Consider the following 19,285-nt stretch of genomic DNA (forward strand, 5'->3'; position numbering starts at 1 on the left):
TCAACTACCTGTTGAGAAAGTATCTTAAGTTCTTTTTCTAGCAAGTAACGACTGTGAATTCAGAAGGATGGGTGGGCAGTGAGTCATTAGCTATTGCCTCAATCTTCCCTATACAGATTTGTCACTCAGCTCCTGTGACTATTAAGCCCCAGTTCCCGGTTTACTTTGACTGCACTTTCACCTATTCCCTTTATGAATCCAGCAGTTTCACACATCTGAACTATCTCAGTTTGCGAAGCATGGGCACATTACATTTTCTGCCATCTCCCAGTCTGTTTGAATCATAATGATAAACTCTTGCTCATCAATGGGTTTGGCCAAGCTTTTGGTTTTGCTATTGTGCAACACAAACCTGCACTCCTGAACAACAAGGCTATTAAGCTTTCCCAATGCAGGGAGCGGCCTCCTCTTAAGCTTTGTCAGCTGCCTATCTCCAAAGATCCAAGTTGACTCATACACTTGAGATGGTCCCTTTCAATTTCAGGCTCTTAAACCAAAAACCAACCAACCTTCCCTGTACCTCATCAGACATCTTGGTAGATAATTACAGATGGTAAACTTCTATTGAGATAACAATGGTATCTCCACAGTACTACTTCCATCTATGTTCATTCCTTTACATTATAATGTAATCCTCATCAGAAGATGCTAATTTGGTATCACAAAAAACCTCCAGCTGTCTTGCCTGTACAACTACAGAATTCACAGCAGCTTTTTAAACTGCCTATGCCATTTCAATAACACTCCTTTCTGGAGCACAAGGCTCAGATGCATAGGAGAGAAAGAACTGGCTTCCCATGCTAACTGCAATATAAGCATCTCCTCATATAGCCATAAGGGGCATGAACAGGCATTTTTAGAAATTCAACCTTGAGAAAAGGCTTTATCATCTCTCCTTAATAAGGAAGTGTTTACATCTCAGTGCAGGAAAAGGAGGCAGAGGTGGTTTGTTTTCACAGAATTATTTCTGTCGCACAACAGACAGGCAGCCATGAGTTTTCAACTGTACAGATTTGGAATGCACCTGAATAAATGACTGAGCTAGCTCTGTACATACAGCTCTTCTACTGTATACCTTAGATGACTAAGTTATGTCTTCTGGCCCATCACAAGCAGAATCTGACACTGCTCTCAGTTTCTATCCAACTGTCTCAAATTTACAACCCCTGAAAATCATGTCACATTTTCAAAGCAAACAAAATACGCAGTTCTCCTTACAGGGTTCTGCATAAAGATCATTTGATAAGTATCCACAGAACAAATACAAAGAGGTTTTTTCCCCCAATGTGTTCTTTTATTTAACTGAATGGAACTTGTTGCCAAGTATTCCCACTGAGGTAAAGATCTTAACATGACTCCCTAAAAAATTTCATATTTAAGGACTTAACTGCATCATTCAGTTATACAGTTTAAAAACTCAGAGATCTTGACATGAAATTCTCCCTCTCCTCTGCAGTATAAATACATCTCTAACAGCTAGAGATAAGGATTTTCCTTCAAGGAAAATTACTTGACAATTGGCTGTTACCAAGGTTTTTTTTCTTTTTCTAATTTTACTTGATGAACTTCATACTGGCTGACTTACGGAGATCAACTATTTTCATTGGGTAAGCAATCTGGAAAAGCACATTTATCTTCATTGGCAACAGACATTCTAATGCTTTCACTTCACAAAAAAAAAAAAGATGAAGGAAAGATCTTGGCAGTTTCAAGAGCTGCTACAAGAGAACTCAAATTTATCATAAAGAGAAATCTTTGTTTAATGACTGGTATACTCAAAATCAAAAAACTTCACTAACCTTCTACATTCATAGCTTCCCTCAGAAGCTGCAACTTCTTCTGTCTCTCTCTTATCCTGTCAAAGGCACTGGATATTGCTGCAGAAGTTGATGTCTCAGGCACATGGCGTGTTTGGTCCAGTTTTTGTGGTCCAAAGACATCCAGTGCTATGCTCCCATCAGAGTATCTTGCTTCCTTGTTTCTGGTAGTAGTGGAAGTCCGTACTGTAAATGCTTCACACTGACGGTTGTGTCCATGAAAGCCTCCAGCATGGTCCCTCTCAGCTGCCTTGTCAGTTGTGCAAAGCAAATCTGTGGAGGAAGCCCATACTTTCCGCTTGGGAGTGATGTCTGTATGAAGGTGACCTTTTTTTTCAAATTCATTGGTTTTACATCTATAAGGACAGAAAACATCTTCCTGTCCTGAGTTGTAATCTGCAGAAATGCCCTGGAAAAACTCTTCCTCGCCTTGTGTTCCTCTAATGGACAGAAATCCCATAGACTTGCTAAGTCCTTTGTTAAGCATGGTCTGTTGAGAGAAGTGAGCTTTGTGTCCATCAGGTGCATCGATCACCAATGTTTTTCCTGGAATAAGGAGACATTTCATATACGTAATTTTGTACTTAATACACAAGAGTGCAACACAACTTACTGTTGAAGTGTATTCTGAGGATGCATTTTGGCCTTGATTTTGCCATGCAAACAACAAACTGCAACTACTCCAATTTGTGATTGACATACTCCAACTACTTAATATCTGACAGGCATTTTATTTCTTTTATTTCTGAAGTGCTCAAGAAAAAATTGTGGCCTACTATAATTCAGCATTAATATTTAAAAAAACCACTATCACATACATGCTGAAAGTTGTTTTGTCATTTGTTTTATTTTTAAAATAGTCTGGACTATCACCGAAAGTACTGTTTAATCATCAATCTGAAATTCCTCTCACACCCAAAGACACCACCTACAATTTTTAATGACAAGTCCAGGTTTGTTCTACAGATTTACAGATGCCCTGCACTAGTGTCAGTAGTAAAAGAAGAATGACTGTGTAGTTAGGAATTTTAAAAATCCCCGATCTTCCTTTAATGACTATTTTTGGTTATGACAGTCTCTCCGGATAAAGAATACTCTAAAACAAAACCAACAAAGCCTCTAAGATCAAAGTGATTCTACAAGCCTGTACACTTCATGTTTCATGAATAAATTCTCTCTCCCATACCATGAAGTTACTTCCAGAATAAAAGAAACTGTCAGATGCGGAACAATATCAATGAAATATGGTATTTTGAAGAATATCATATCATGGTCACCGAGAAGTTTTGATAATCATGTGTGTCTCGGGCATAACATTTTCTCAAATTAATAGCCCAATTTTACAAAACTAATTGCAAACATCAGTAAGTACAATCAATTTTGTTTAAAATTAACAGATGACCTACAAGTTTACCTTTTAAGTTCTTAAGCCTTCCTGAGATCAGAGTAAAAGAACTGTAACCATTATAAGAGTAACATCCCAGAGAAAAACTAGTATCAAAGACTACCCAACTGCTACTTACTTTTCGTTAGCAAACTAAAAATCTTTTAATGCTTCTGCATGATTAAAATTGCAAAAATCCAAAATCTATTGTAGATATCACACAGGCAGTAATGTGCTCATAACTCCAAGTGACCAAGTACATTGCAAAAATTATTATGAAGTCTAATCTTTCCAATCTGCAGCATATGCACTGCATTAATATGGCAATCTTGACCTCATAATAGAATCATAAATCATTTAGGTTGGAAAAGATGTCTAAGATCATAAAGTCCAAGTATTAACCTAGCACTGCCAAGTCCACCACTAAACCATGTCCCTAAGCACCACATCTACACAAAATACCTCCAGGGATGGTAACTCAACCACTTCCCTGGGCAGTCTGTTCCAATGATTGACAACCCTTTTGGTGAAAAATTTTTTCCTAACATCCAATTTAACCCTCCCTTGGCACAACTTGCAGCTGTTTCCTCTCATCCTATTGCTCTTTACTTAGGAAAACAGAAGGACACCCACCTCACTACAACCTCCTTTCAGGTAGTTGTAGAGAGTGATACGGTCTCTCCTCAGCCTCCTTTTCTCCAGGCTAAACAATCCCAGTTCCCTCAGCCACTCCTCATAAAGCTGGTGCTGTAGACTCTTCACCAGCTTCATTGCCCTTTAATGAAGGGTATCATGATAGCCCTGATGAGAAAATCCAACTGAAAATATTCCATGCTGGGTTGCCTAAGCAATGTGTGCGCAGCCAGGTGGAGTCAGTGTGGCATGCGATAGTTTTTTTAGATTTAGTTCCCTACTGATATTACCATGTACATCTTTTAAGAAGCAGCAGCCTTGAAGACATCCTCATAAAATAAAGTAGTTATGAGCTCAAAGAAAATTACTACGCTGTATCTACTACTGTCAAAGATGGCTCTACAGTGCTGCCTGCTGCTTTTCCAAAGTCAATTGATATCACCTGCCCCACTTGCACAGTAGGCTCCTGCTGATCTTTATCTAGAGTCTATTATCCTTTTGCATTGAGTTTCACAGAATGCATTAATGATGCTCATAATTGTATACAGAAATGCTTTAAAAGCTTAAGGCTTTACACCTTTCAACTGATATTCTATTTAAAGAGGAGCTGTTAGTTTTCAGTTTCTATTTCTGCAATATTAAACTAACAACAATTGTTTAAAAAAAAAAAAAGCAAAACTAAAGCCAAATGCGGCCAAGAAGCCCCCTGCTTCTTACCAACACACAAATACATGATGGTAAAATGTTAGCATTCAGATTGTCTAAAAAGTGTTTTGTAAGAAATTACACAGTTCCCACATGTTCCAGCCAAGAGGATAAAACAAAATTGCTAATGACAATGAACTAATCTTCTGAAAGGATCTGATGCACCACTTCATATTTTACAAATATGGCTTTAATCCTAAGGTCAAGTAAACATAATTATCCTTGCAGTCAGATAAATCTTATGTTATTATCTTATTCTCAGACTATACATCCCTCATAAGGCTTGTGAATTACATATAATATTCACAGACACAAAAAAGCCTTTCAAAAATAGCTGTTCACGTGAAGTTCCCACTTTCTAAAGCAGCGAGATGATATCCATTCTGCAAACACATACTTCACATTCACGTACATGCACGTCAAGGACAGACATTTCTAAACAGGATTTTAACTCAGCCATTTGTGAGAGTGATAAAAATCAAAATACTGCAGTATTTAAGATGGTCACCAAAAAAGCAAATCAAAAGGAGCTCCAAGAACCCTCCCTAATAATGAGAGTTCCAAGATAGTTTTAGGCAGAAAAAATCCAAACCAACCTCTTCTACACACTGTTTTCACATATATTTTTAAATGTAAAAAAACCCCAAACCCACCTCTTCAACACAAAGTTTTTACATGCACAAGACCTTACTGAACAAAACAATGGCAAACAAAGCAGAAAAAAACCCCCAAAACCCACCAAAAGAAAAAAAGACAGCTGCAACTCCAATATATTACCAAGGCTGTAAATTCAGGATTACTCGATACATCATTGGTCATGACTCAGAAGAACATTCCTGGTTGAAAAGATCATTCGTTTAGGTCTCTGCACATTGAAGCACTATCTTGTTTCAGGATCACATCCAGTGAAAAGAGCCACAACGTACTTTACGTACCAGTGGGTATCCTCACCGTAGTACACTAGTGAGAACTGCAGTGAAAGAGCCCAGCTGCTAGTGAAAAAGAATGCTAGAAGGGAAGGAGCATCCTCCTCACCAAGGCTGTAGTTTCGATGGACTTGTAGCATTCAGACTAGATGTAACAGAAGCTGCTTCCAGTTCACGCAGAAGCTCAGAAGACGCAAGCTCCTTGCCTCGGCATGCAAGAGATGCTTTCTAGTCTCCAAGTCATCCACTCACCCATGGCTTCCTCATGAGGAAAAGTGAATGCCATGAACACTATCTCATCAGCAGTGACTGGAAAAGTACTCATCAATACACCTTTGCCACTCATTCAACTAATTGCATGATGAGACAGGAGATGAGCTGTCCTATCAGGAAGCAGTGCAGGAGGCATTCCATTTCCACACTGCTCTTCCACTCTGCTCAGTGGAGACGTCTACAGGTCTAACTCATATCCACATTGACTTATGCAGCCAATACGAGTTTTTAACTTAGTACCAAAAGGAATCTACAGCTGGCCTTAGTATTCAGTCTTGAGACTCTAAAATTCTCTTGGACATATTTCATCTTTCCTTTTTTACTCACTCTGTACCCACTTTTCACCAGTATTGGCACTTCTTCCCACCTTTGCAAAACCCATCCCTCTCTACATAATGTCATTTAAAGAAGCTCCCTCCAAACTGGCTCACAGTGTCAATATGATCTGTTTATGAATCATCCTCAGAGAAGGGTAAAGAAGAGACTGGAAGCAAGGGGTGCACAGCCTGCTCAAGTTTGACAACCTTAGAAGGCAAACTAAAAACAAAGCAGCAATACAAAACTTTCAGATCCATACTTGCCAAGAATGCATGCTGCTCTTGGTGTGAGTGAGCAGAGGTTAATAGTCAAGGACAACACTTCCCAGTACAGAAGCAACTCACTTGCAGATACCAGTGAAAAAACTGGATTAGCCAACCAGCAATCAGTCCAGGCCAATTCTCCTATTTTTAATAACTTAAATCTGTCCTCGTTCCTCCTCACTTTTTATAAGTACTATTATAGACTTTCTAAGTCACAAAATCAACTGTTAAGGTATTTTCACTTTTTTTTTCCCCTAGACTTCCTCAATGCACTACCTCAGCATTACTTAGATCTAGAGTCTTAAAGGGCAGTAAGTCTCTTTCAGTACAAGGTTTATACATCCAGCTTTCAGCTAACAGTACACCTCCAGAACAGAGCAGACTGGAATCATATGCCCTTCTTTAATACATGTATTTTCAGTTGAATGGCACACACAAGTCCAAATTCATTAAGCCAATACATAGTTTATCCATCAACTTTTTCCCCCAGCTTTTATGATGAAACATATGGGAAAACAAAGGGAAGAACTACCAGTAAAAATACTATATATGAAGAATAAAGATCCAACTAATGAGCAAAAGGAACCTGACTGGATAATAGAACTTCTATGTCTTTAAATTATAATGGATGACAAGACTCATATTATGACCTTCCTTTAAAAAAAAAAAAAAGGCTTGTATTTGTAATGGAAACTCTAGAGACCTATCCAAAGTATCTTGGATACACTAAAGACATTAACTATCTCACCTGAGACCACACAGAGCTACTCCATGCTTCAGTCACGCAAGCGTGTAACAGGACAGAAATGTGCTTCCTTACTCATCAGTGACTGTGGCAGGACAAACCATTAACAATTAAGATACAACAGTATGAAAGTAACTTCAAAAGACGTGCTTTCTCCCTTTCCCAATTACTTTTCTGCTGAACTAAACTCTTCATGCTCATCTGAATAGTATCTAGGTTCTTGATTTCACATATCGCCCGTGGGTGTTTATCCTCTACTTGATGTTACATTAGTGCAATTATTTATAATTACTGTAAATAATTCAAATGCAATTATAGTAATTGCATGATTCCAAAGTATAATATATAATGAGGGAATATGTACAATAAAAATAGCAATTAATCACCAAGAGTCCACAAAGAAGTTCCCTTGTGGTGCTAAAATGAAAATCTAGTTTTCTACGCACCTTCAACTAACATATATTACGTTTGCTAAATGACCATGAATCTGCTTCCTTCTTCCTTTGGTGTCTTCAGCTATGACTGCAACTACACCCTCTTTGACACCACTGTCATTCACAAACCATCTTTTACTCACACTGACAGTAATCTGGTTGACTTTCCTCTGAACAAGAGAGTTATTATCTGGTTCTAACTAAATTCAGTCTGTCTGCAATTACTTCTGTAGCAGCTTGATCATACAGGCAATTAATCAAATATTATGTAAATGCAAACACACTCAATGCCATCACATACTGTATCTGTTTTTACTGAATACACTCAGCTCAAGTTTCTTTAAAGTCTTTCTGATTGCCCCCTTCTTTTGTTTGCACAAAACAGAATACCTTTTTCAGCTCCACTTTAGCAAAGCTTATGGATATACACATACATACACACACGGTGGCGTGGGGGGAGAAGGGAGAGAAGGACTGGAAGGGACAGAGAGAGATTGCCTGCATGTGCATGAAAGCGCACACCACCATTGCCAAACTGGTAGGTCTGAAAAGAGGAAATTGTTATACAGGAGTTTAAAAAACATCTCCTACACCATCTTTGTGCAGAAAACAGAACGACAGAAAAATCCTTATCCCAAGACAATGTGGTTAGTTTCTCAAATACGAGTGGGTAGCTGATGGAGGAGTTGGGTTTGCAATCCCTTTGGGGCAAGCTAAGAGCCAAACAGAAGACAACAGAGCCAGATGTGGCCTGTGGGTTGACTGCTAGGAATGGCACTTCCTCCTTTCTTTTACTTTTTTAAATTGTTGAGAAAATCCAAGTTTCAGATGGAAGTACTCCTAAAACAATGCATTCTTTGTGAAGGAAGAAATGAGCTGGACACAAGGACTGTTGAAAGCACTATCAGTAACGGCCAAGCTATAAATCCTGTAGAACAATTTGCATTCTGCTTTGGACTGACATGGCTCCTCTATCAAAAAAAACAAATTGCACCAGAAACCAGGCATCTGTTTCAGAACAGTGGTACTGAACCTGGCCAAGTAGCACTTTGTAAATGCAGCATTTTACCTCTTCCCTCCCTCAGCACCTCTGCAGAAAAGACAACTGCCCCGTTGCTCTTTCCCACTCAGGTTTATGGGCCAATTTTATTTGGTACGTTTCTCAACCAAGTAGGCAAAAGAGCCACCCAGCTATTCCTGGATTTCTGTGTAGCCCAGGAGAGGCTCAGTGGTAGAGCTGCTTTTCTGCACAGAGACAGCATTTGACGTCTCTGGTTTGGTTTCCTCACTGATCTTTGTGTTCATTCTTGTTTTGTCTTCAGACTTCTGAGTTTGTCCTGAGTGCCACTGTGACAGCACTTCCAATACTGCCAGGCTGGAAGCTCAGTAAAGCAGTAGCAACTGTACTTAAATTTAAAAGATCTCTACCAACACCAACCACCAATACTGCTAGATGCAAACAGAATCACTTACTGGAAGAAAACAGACTGGTTTCTGGAGTGCAAAAGAATTCTTTTTTTCTTTTTTCTCTCTATTTAAAACAAGAAATCTTCATCTGGCTTCTATTTGGTTTTGCTGAACTCTGGAAGTTATTCTCCACCTAATCAGTTCTTTTTTTCTAGTACTGAGGAGACAGAGCAATGAGAAAAAACCCCAAGGATTATATTTCCAGATGAGAGATTTTCAAGTCAATGGAATTAAGTTTATGCTGTATTTTTTTGTAACTTAAATCTGTGTGCTTGGATTTAGCAAGAAAATCAGTAAGCTGTTACAGTTCACACATGGAGGTCATCACTATAAACCATTTCTTTATAGAATAAAAGTTGCATTTTCACCCAGATCAGGAACTAAAACATAATCTGCAATAAATTTCCCTGGATCAAAAGCAAAAGGGTACATTTTCTTTTGTCTGAGAGTTTTCGCTGGGCAGCTACATTAGTAATTGATATTCTGGAGAATGGTAATTAAATGCTGGAATTTCTTATTACAGTCAAAAGCAACTTCACTTAGCCTTAAAAATCTTCTATTCAGTTTACAACACCTACCATTTTTGCTGCACCTTACAGGGTATAGTCTAATTAAACACAGAGTTTATCAACATCTAAAATTCTGTTCAGTATTTCCAATTATTTCCTGTTTTGTACAATTAAAGTGAACTTTAATGATCTTAAGTCATTTCAAGTCTTTATTGTTGTGGCATATACTCTTTTGGCAGAGATGAAGGCTGGAATTTTGCAGCATACAACCGTTGCATTGTAACATACAAGATTAACACATGATGGTCTAACACAATGCACAAGTTGAGTTAAAATCAGGAAAGCATAGCCAAGACACTTGTTAGCCGGATCTCTTTAAAAGATGAATACCTCTGCAAAGGTCTCTCCTTGGTGTTCACAGATCATCAACATAAATTGGTACTTTGTAAATATAAACACACAAGGTGACTCACCAATGCTTCTCTGGTTCAGGATTTCAATTACTAGAGGGCTGGGAAGCAGGCTGCCAGGTGTATACAAGTTATGGAGATTTCAAATGGGCTTTAAACAGGCTATGCACCTTTTAGAAGAATGAGTGTCATAGTTTGTGGCGAAGAGTAACACGGTGAATTAATTCTTGCTTTATGTTTGGAGGAGTTTGACAATTACCTACTGTTTGTCACACCAAAAGAATTTTATCAAGCAACTTCCACAAATAATTCTTAAAGACTCTTAAGGTTTAAAGTGTTTTGAGTATGAAACTTAAATATCACTCACTGGTTCACATGACTCACACCAGGTTTTACCACTTCTATTTCTGCTGGCTAAGTCAGTTCCTAAATTCTGTGTTACAAATATAACTTGACTAAAAGCAAACATTCTGTAATATTAATTTAGAATAAATCACTTCTGCAGTCAACCCTGTCATAAAATTCATTCAACAAGATGTCCACAGAAAGTGAGTCATGAAAGAGATAAAAAATAAATTTAATTGGGGAGAATATTAACATGAAGTTATTTATTAATTTAATAATTATCTTCAAAACATAAAAAGACAGAAATGAGTAGCTGAAAATATCCAACCTTGGTACATAAGGAAAGCAAAATATCCAAATTAAACACATGAAGTAGAAAAATATTTCAAAACATTTGTCCTAAGCCAACAATAAAGCCCCAGCAATTATAATTTTGGGTGCCCCCAGTATGGAAAACTGATCTTAACATTAATCACTTTCAGGGACTTAAAGCAAAAATCTTAATATTTTTCAAAGACTGCAAATATCTAAGGTATTAGTTGGCTACTCTCCAACTAGGAGCACAACTTTCTTGCTAAACCATCTCTATGTTCATGAACTTAGCATGATTTATCAGCTATCTTAAGTTCAATACTCATAGTAACATTCTGATACTCTCAAGTTCATAATACATGCCTTAGCGCTGTGCTGCTATTCCATTAATTGAAAATTCTTTTTAAGATTTTTCACAATGACTCCACAGAACTTCACCGCAGTGAGTATCAGACAAGTCTTCTGTCCTCTCCAGGAAAGACATCTGCTCACCGTATTTACTTCCTTAAATATGCTGGGAAAATGACTGGTTAAATTAGACACATCCTTATATGCGCCCTGCCCACCCTCCACCATTGTCTCAGTGCTAAAGCGGGCCCAAAGTGTCTTCTCAGACAGGAAGTTAAACCCAAGCATTTAGATAAAAGATGACTGACATCACTTCTAACTTACTAGAAACACAGTTCACTCAGAATCATAATCCTGCCTGGTAGCTTCCCACCTTTTTAAGTGTTTGCTGCTTTGCAACTGGAGTAAGACACATATATTTCAACTACACACAGCAGCAGAACAGTACAGTGTCAACTGAGGAAAAAAGGACTATATGCTTTTCTGAGTTAGTTTTATGTTTCTTTTTTTTTTTTTCTTTTTTCTCTGTTACCATTACTATTTTTCTTAAGCCCTCATCTGGCCTTCTACTTGTGGCTCCTCAATCTATGAGATTATCATCAGTATAATTAGCACTCCATTCCACAGCTCACTTTTCCAGAAATCTAAAATCTGTGCCCCCAGGGCAGCTGATGCGTGCTGTTACCTACAGAATCTGCACCAGCAAACCAGCATACCATTACAGAAAGAAATAACCAAGCATTAAATTGCCCTGAATCAAACGTGAGCTGCCTCTCACTAATACCAGACATCCATTTCAGACTCTATGTTCCCCAAGATCTCAGTGAGGTGGAGATCAAGGAATGTATCTAAGATCAGAAAACAGAGAAGTAAGATGGTGCTATTAAGATTATCAAGAAATGGGACTGGTAAGAGAAGTAGACTTGGGAAAGGTTTTGGGGAAGCTAAGAGGGTTCACAGCCCTCTAGGGAAAAGAAAAAAAAAAAAAAAAAAAAAAAGAGAGTTCCACAGGTAATGAGTGTGATACAGAGAAACTGAAACACGTTAAATGGAAGCAGGATAGGCAGGACATAAAAAAATATCAAGGAGCAATTGACTTCAATTTATCTTCTTTTCTGAAAATAAAGACTGAAATAATAGAAAACATGAAAAAAAAAATCTACTTTTCCACTTCTAAGGATGGGAGCGAAGAAAGAAGCGTAACACCAAAATATCATAAAACCCACACAGTAATTGAAAAACATTTTTGCTGGTTGACTGTTCATCTTGACAAAAATAGGAAAAATCAAGCATTCAAGAGAATCTCATTAATAACTGAGACTCATTAATAACTCGTTAACAGCCTTTGGGACCAGACAAAATAACGTTTACACTGGAACAGTGATGCACAAACATTCATTCCCCATGGTGCCATGCATTATTTGTAACACTCTATGCATGCACGCACTTTCAATCAACTTAAGAGAAAAGGGAATTAGAGGATGAGGACTATTCAGCTAATTTTATAGTCTGGGGGTTATCTAGTTCACTCATTTCAAAAATATTATTTGAGTAAATATTATGTTTAATTAGATCTCTTCAGACAATGTGAAGTTCCCTATAAAGAGAAACCTTTTTAAAAGTGATTTGGACTGAGGTTACTTAAAACCCTCTCTTGAATTCAGTGGTCAATACCAGCTGAGCCAACTGGACTCCTCAGTCTCAGAGAACCCTTAACTCTGGTTGCTCTACCCTGACCCACTGGTTTCACACACTGCAGGGTACCTGTTCTGCTTGGCACCCTGGAAATCCTAGGTAGAGCCAGAAGGCAAGTGAGCACATAGCAGTAGGACAAACATTCAGCTTCACAGCCCTTCAGAGATTCAGATATTGGATCCTAACTGAACTTTTCAGTAATTAAAATAAAAAGCAACACCTCTAAACCATCTCAGAAGCAAAGTCATACATACTAAAAGATTCAAAACAAGCAAGGATAAGAGGAAAGAATATTCTAGCTATGACTTTTTTTCAAGTCAGAGGATACAGTAGAAACACAGCAATTAGATCATCTAGTCTATATCCTTTACGTTAAAGGCATAATCCTCAGAGAAATTTTCAGACATTAAAGGGATGTTATTCGCTCTAGTACTGAGCCAGAAAGCCATGGAGATACTGGCTGGAGCTACTACATCGATCTCCAAAATTTAGTAGAACCTAAACCAAAGGCTTTTTTGTTAAAATATACTTAAGACTTTAGGGAGAAGCATCACTTCCGGGGGGAAAAAAAAAAAAAGTCTGCTGAAAAGCTTAAACAAAGTTGTGGGAGGAAAACAAATGAACAAGAAACCCCCCCTCAAACCACAAACACTTAAAGAACTTGAGGATTTTCTAAGAAAATTAAAAGTAAACCAGCAAAAGACTATTCAGTTGTATTAGTGAAAACAAAACTAGAAACAACAAAGAAAAGAATAATCAGGGTTGCTAATGCAGTGAGAACAGAGTTTAAAGTCAATCTTGCTATGTCTCCAAGACTTAACAAATATTCTGATCTTTATCAAAATATGCACTTTATGATGATCACAGAATAAAAAGCAGAATAGATGATGGAAAGAGGGTATGGAAATGACAAAGCTTGAGGTAGTAGCCAAATGGTAGTGCTCAAATAAAGTTATAAGAAAAAAAAAAAAAGGTGAGCAATATGGAATAGGTTAGTACTGCCAAAAGAACAAAGGTGTGTAAAGAAACTGTGAATATGACAACACTGGAAATTGGGAAGAATAGGGTTAAAAAATAAACAATTTAACAATCAGAACACTAAGGTTCTGGTACAACCCTTATAAAATTGGTGGGAACCAGGGAAAAAATTAATTTTAAGAAAGGGCTTACGTTCAGGAAAGGCATTACATTGTCTACAAATCCAGTCAACTAGATTGATCCAGTCCCAAACCCTGTATTCCTACTGATATTCCTATTGCTACAGAAATATTCTGGAAAAGAAGAAAAAAAAGCCAGCAAGAAAACAACCCCTCTGCGAAAGCAGTCAGAACAGTGCATTTGTGCCAGAAAACAAAGAGACAGCTTGTACCAGAAACTGTTCCTAAACACATAGTGCTGTACTAAAAGGGCTGGCAACCACTGACATAAGGTTTTTATATCGAAAACTAGCCTAATCTAGGACTCATCTCAAAAGAATCAATAAAAGACAACCACCAATGTCTTGCCAGACTCATGTCTAACTTTTGCAATTTCTGTTGCTACTGACAACTCCATCAATTATTTTGGTTCCTGCAATTCACTGCAGTGTCACTTGACACAACTGAAAAAAAAACACTCAACTGTCCAACTCAAGTACACCAGCAACATAACGTTGTTCCAAGTTTATTGGTGGTAAATAGGCAGAGAGATAATGTGAGGCGGATGAAAACCATGTTGCTATCCCTTATGGTATTGAGTATTTGTGGGTGATGTCGCATTCTAGCGCCAAAATACTCCATTTACAGATAAATATTTTAAGGTGGGAATGGTCTCACCTGATTATCACATTTCACTGCCTGGATCACAATGACAGAGTGGTCCAAACTGTTGCCTTATAAAATGCTGCTACCCAGCCCCACAATTCTTCCAGAAAAATACAAGATCAGTCTTTTGGAAGAACACATCCACTTATCCAAGAAGCCTAGTACAGAGTTGATGTTAAAAAAGGACATCTAATGAAGTCATGGCCGGCATCAGCTGACAACCCACATCACTTTATCCCTTTTCCTCCACCATAGCAATAGCAACAGTCTGCTTCTGGAACAGTCTCTCCTCCCTGACACACACATTCCTCTCCTTCCCTCCTCCCCCCGTTTTCCTCTTTCCTTACTCCCCTGAAGTAACAGTACAACCCTGCCTGGCCTCCATGTTCACCTCACACTGTCAAAGCAGAGCAGAACTGTGACAGAACATATAATATGTCTCTTCAAGAAAAAAAAAGAGGAGACAGAAAAAAGCTTTACATGCAGAGAAAATGCACATATGAGAAAACATTCTTTCCCTTTTCCCGGGGAAAGGGGCTGTGTGCAACTAGACCTATGAAGAGAAAGCAGAGTCCACAGGAAAGAAGGAACTAAGAAAAGCTGCATCCTGTTCCTCTAGCTAACCTACTTTCAGCTGAAGATTCCCTTTATCCAGAAACAAAACTTTTGATTAAGAACTTCAAAAAACCTGTTCCTACCATCAGGACTGAACTGGAAAAGGACAAGTATTTTCTTAAAACAACTGTTCTCATGTCACCATCACCAACACTTAGCTAGATACTGAACCATCAGAGTTCTGTGAATATCAGCAAGTCCTCCACTATTCAACTTCTTTGGCCACAAAATCTACCCAAACTTGGTCTTCCACAGGGCTGTATTTATTGCCATAACCCTTACTGCAGTGAAGCACTTACCTGTGGGAAGTCCTTTTCCCCTCAGCCTCTCCCGAATAGCCTGGCTCCTGTCTGGCTGCAATTTTCTATCTCCATTGCAAGAAAGCTGATCCACCTACAAAACAGGCAGTAACACAAAGTCAAATATTGAAAGAGCTCACATTAGTATGAAACAAGCATCCATTATGTAAACGCACAACATAACAAGTGCCAAACAGTTAAGTTCAAGTTCAGAGTAGAAGTTGAAACTTTTTTTCATAAAAAAAACAGGTTCAACAGTGAGAACATCCCCTAGAATTATCCACATTTGAATAATCTGTGCATTATTTTTACTATAACATTTGGTCTACTTTTTTCCACTAAGTATAAATTAAGTTCACAGGCGTGTAACATTCCCCCTCTACAGCAAACTGAAGAGACAGTCACATTCAAAAACCATGTTCCATGCAACATGACTGGAACTTGCAATTGGCCTGATGAATTTTCTGTATAACAAGGAGAACTGTCTTGTACCTGATAGTTTTAGGCTGATACCTCACACAACTTACACGTGTAAGATCTCACGCATTTGTGAGAAGTCTCTTTAGCCCTGAGGCACATTCCTTTTGTGTGTCAGGCTTAGCTACTCCCATTAACTTTTAACTTTTTTTTTTAATCACTACTTCCCTAAAAAAAATTTATTTCACATGTATGATCATTCAAAGAAGAGCTTCTTTGCTACAACAAAGAATCTTTAGTGAGATCTTTTGATATAGTGAGAAGCAGCATAACTTGGGCAGTGGCTTAGCTGGGAGGTGGGAAGGAGAAATCAAGCAGTCTTCTATCCATCACTGTTACAATGCAACTCAATCAACATTAAACATTGCCCTTTACGAAGCATATTAACATAGAAAGTGAAAATATTCAAACAGAACCTCTCAGCTGCACTTCATAGACCACCAAATGACCAGTTACAGAGCTAAGACCTCTCTAGCCTTTGATAAGACCAATCAAGTTTCGAGGCACGCTGACCTTGAAATAGCAAGTTGTACTATGGTTCTGAAAACCCCGCAACTTTATATGGTGTTCATATTAACTTAAAAATTCCAGCACACATACAAAGCTCTAAACATTAAAAACAGCAAGGATGGCTAGCTAAGCTGCACAAAAGCACAGTAGCGTAGCTATGTTGTTGTTCTGTCAGCACTTGGTTCTCTTCGGCTGTTTTATTCTTGTCCTCTTGCAAAGCCAATCCAGTGACACATGATGAATTAGGTTAAAAAGGTTACTGGCAGAGGAAATCTAGATTAGCAAAACTTCAGCACTGGATAACTACCAGCTGTCCTGCTCCTTCATTATCAACTTGGTATAGGAGACAGGAATGCAGTTGCTGGATTCAGCTCTCCACTGGATTTCAGTATATGCATTTGGGACCACTATTGCTACCTTTGGTAGACTGGTATAGTCTGTCACACTAACCTCAGACTCCCTCTGAAAGGCTGCTGACAAGAACAAGATAAGGAAAAGCAGAAAATTTGCTAAGCAGAAAGGGCCATTAAGAACTTGGGGACTTACTCTTGAGAGTGGCTGTTTCTGTATCTCGTAGCTCAATTCAAGGTTTGGGTCTTTATTTTAATAGCTTCACTGATTAAAGCTTCACTTTATTTCATTGAATCACAGACTAGCTCCATTTGGCAACTACATAAGACTTCAGACATTACAGCGAGGAGCACCAGACTGATAGTGTAGAGCTCAGCATTATGTGTGGAGGCCTGTTTTAATCAGCTGCTGCCAAATATCAGACAAGTGCAGGGACCTCACATCTCATGCAAGCGTTTCCTAACCAGATTTATGAAGAAACTATCTAACAACTAGATGATAACAATTTTTTTTTTTTTTTTTAAAAAAGGAAGCATTATCAAGTCAAATATTTTTCTTGGAATTACAGTGCTGTGTCTCCAGACACCAATTTTTACCTTGGCATAACCCTATGAGATTAAAAAAAAAAAAAAAAAAAAAGGAGTTTCAATGATATAAAACTGGATAAAATAAAATTCAGGACCATCATGGGATATCATTCCAGCAATAATAAACCGCTCAGCGTTTGTTACAATTATAAACAGAACACAAGGAAAGCAAGTATTGGCCAGAGAACAATCTAACAGTATTGACAATTTATGGCCTTCCTTTCTACTCAGAGCCTGGAAATTATTTAACTATTCTGAAGTTATGTCGTAATGGTTTAGGTGAAGGGAGAAGTTGCCTGTCAGGAATAGTAACTTTGCAAGATGAGTTCATGTAGTTTGTTTCACTTCTGAAAACAGTTTAATACATTTGTCATCATTAGACAATAACGTCCTCCACAATTATCATATTCAAGAGCTGAGCAGAATTGCAAGAGAAGCACAAGAGAATTGGCTAAAAAGTCACTCCTCCTGTTAATAAGCAGCTCTCCAAAAGTCAAGCATAACTTTAAAAAAAGAAAATTCACAGCAATCATTTTTGAAGCATTTCAGGTAGCAACAAGTCTAAGGCTTGCTCCAGAGTTCATAATCTTTTGTGTTCTCCCGTTTTTCCCTACTTTTCTTTCAATGAAGACAAACAGTTCACAAAATTATCTTCCTCAGAAACAGCTGTTGTGAATGCACATCCCAGGAGGAATTGTCAAGTGCACAAATTGTTACAAGGGGAGAGAAGCAATTCTCTCCTTTCAACATCCCCCCCTTATCAAAATTGCAACATAGTAAAACAAGAGGAAGAATGACTGCAGAGTGACTGTGAATTAGCACCTTTGCTCTCTTCCTGCTCATCTCTATTGTTCCTCAAATGCTGACACACACTTACCCCAGACAGGCTTCCCAGAACCAGTCTGACCAACTGTTTCACATAGGAAAAAGAAGGGGCACAGTTACTGTTCCTTATGTGGGCACTGCAAGCATCCAGAACAGTCCGTACAGAAACACGGGCATAAATTACATCTTCACACATGCCGAGGAGTATGCTGTTGAGATGATCTCCAAGTTTGATAGGCTAGTAACAAAGAAAAACAGGAGGGATAGGAGAATCAATTTTAATAGTGACTTGTGGCACACACAGAAAAAAGACATTCAACACAGTAAAATAACTATTCACAAAACTTATTCCCTACATTATTTGAGTGCCAATTTGAAAGTCATCATCTAGGCGGTGAATAAATAGCAGTTGTTGATCAGAGGACAGGCATTCAGCATCAGATTTGATTCCTACTCTACAACAATCTGGTCCAAACAAGCTGTCTGATCTGTAAGGTCAGGACACCAATGCTTTCCTTTCTCAAGGGCTTAATGACTAGTGAAAAGGAAATTTTCTTTGTTGATTTTGAACATTCTGCCAGTCACCAGCATAAAATTCAATCCTCATTACAATAATTTTGTAACCCTCTGTCTGCTACACTCATTTTCTGCAGTTTCTCACCTCACCAGCATTTTGCAGCAGCTGCCTTAGCATTTCCAAAGTACAGTGATCTCATCAAACAATCTCAACAAAAAAGCAAGGAATAAAACAGCAAAGCCACTGGTTAAGGAAGCAGAGCTTCATGGTTGCCGGACAACACTCACACGGTTAAGAACAATCTAGATTTAATTCTCCTCCCATTCAGTTAATCCAGCACATTGTATGTGGAATATTACTCCGCAGGGTATGCAATTGTCAGTGATAACACTTGTTCTCAGATGCCGCAGCCACTTGGGAACTGAGCTTTCTAATCTGCTCCCACTTTGGTGTTACCCACTTTGGTAACCAGCAAAGTACGAGTGTGCTGATTTTTGCATCAGGGAGCACTTCAAACCATTACAATCTTCCAATCCTCCATGTATTAGTGCTCTTAAACTGTACCATAATAAAAAAAAAGTATTCTGGACCATCCTGATTTAATTAACAAAGGTTTTTCCAATTTATCTGTTTAGCACTTTTAAACAGTTGTAAAAACCACTCTTGCATTCAACCAAACTCCCAGCACAGAAGCATAATTAACTAACATAGGCAGGCA

General features: G+C 38.2%; 1 protein-coding gene across 5 annotated transcripts in view; it reads right to left on the minus strand.

The window, feature by feature from the left end:
* PTPN13 (protein tyrosine phosphatase non-receptor type 13) overlaps positions 1–19,285 on the minus strand; it is a 125,427-nt gene that overhangs the window by 61,624 nt on the left and 44,518 nt on the right. For all 5 annotated transcript variants that reach the window (XM_075751333.1, XM_075751332.1, XM_075751329.1 and 2 more), the window contains 3 exons: positions 18,103–18,288; positions 15,301–15,394; positions 1,800–2,363 (listed from right to left, as the gene is read on the minus strand). In XM_075751333.1, the coding sequence (XP_075607448.1) occupies positions 1,800–2,363; positions 15,301–15,394; positions 18,103–18,288 (844 nt within the window). The remainder of the gene's footprint in view (positions 1–1,799; positions 2,364–15,300; positions 15,395–18,102; positions 18,289–19,285) is intronic.

Source organism: Balearica regulorum, chromosome 4 (genome assembly GCF_011004875.1).
Source record: "Balearica regulorum gibbericeps isolate bBalReg1 chromosome 4, bBalReg1.pri, whole genome shotgun sequence".
Lineage (NCBI taxonomy): Eukaryota > Metazoa > Chordata > Aves > Gruiformes > Gruidae > Balearica > Balearica regulorum.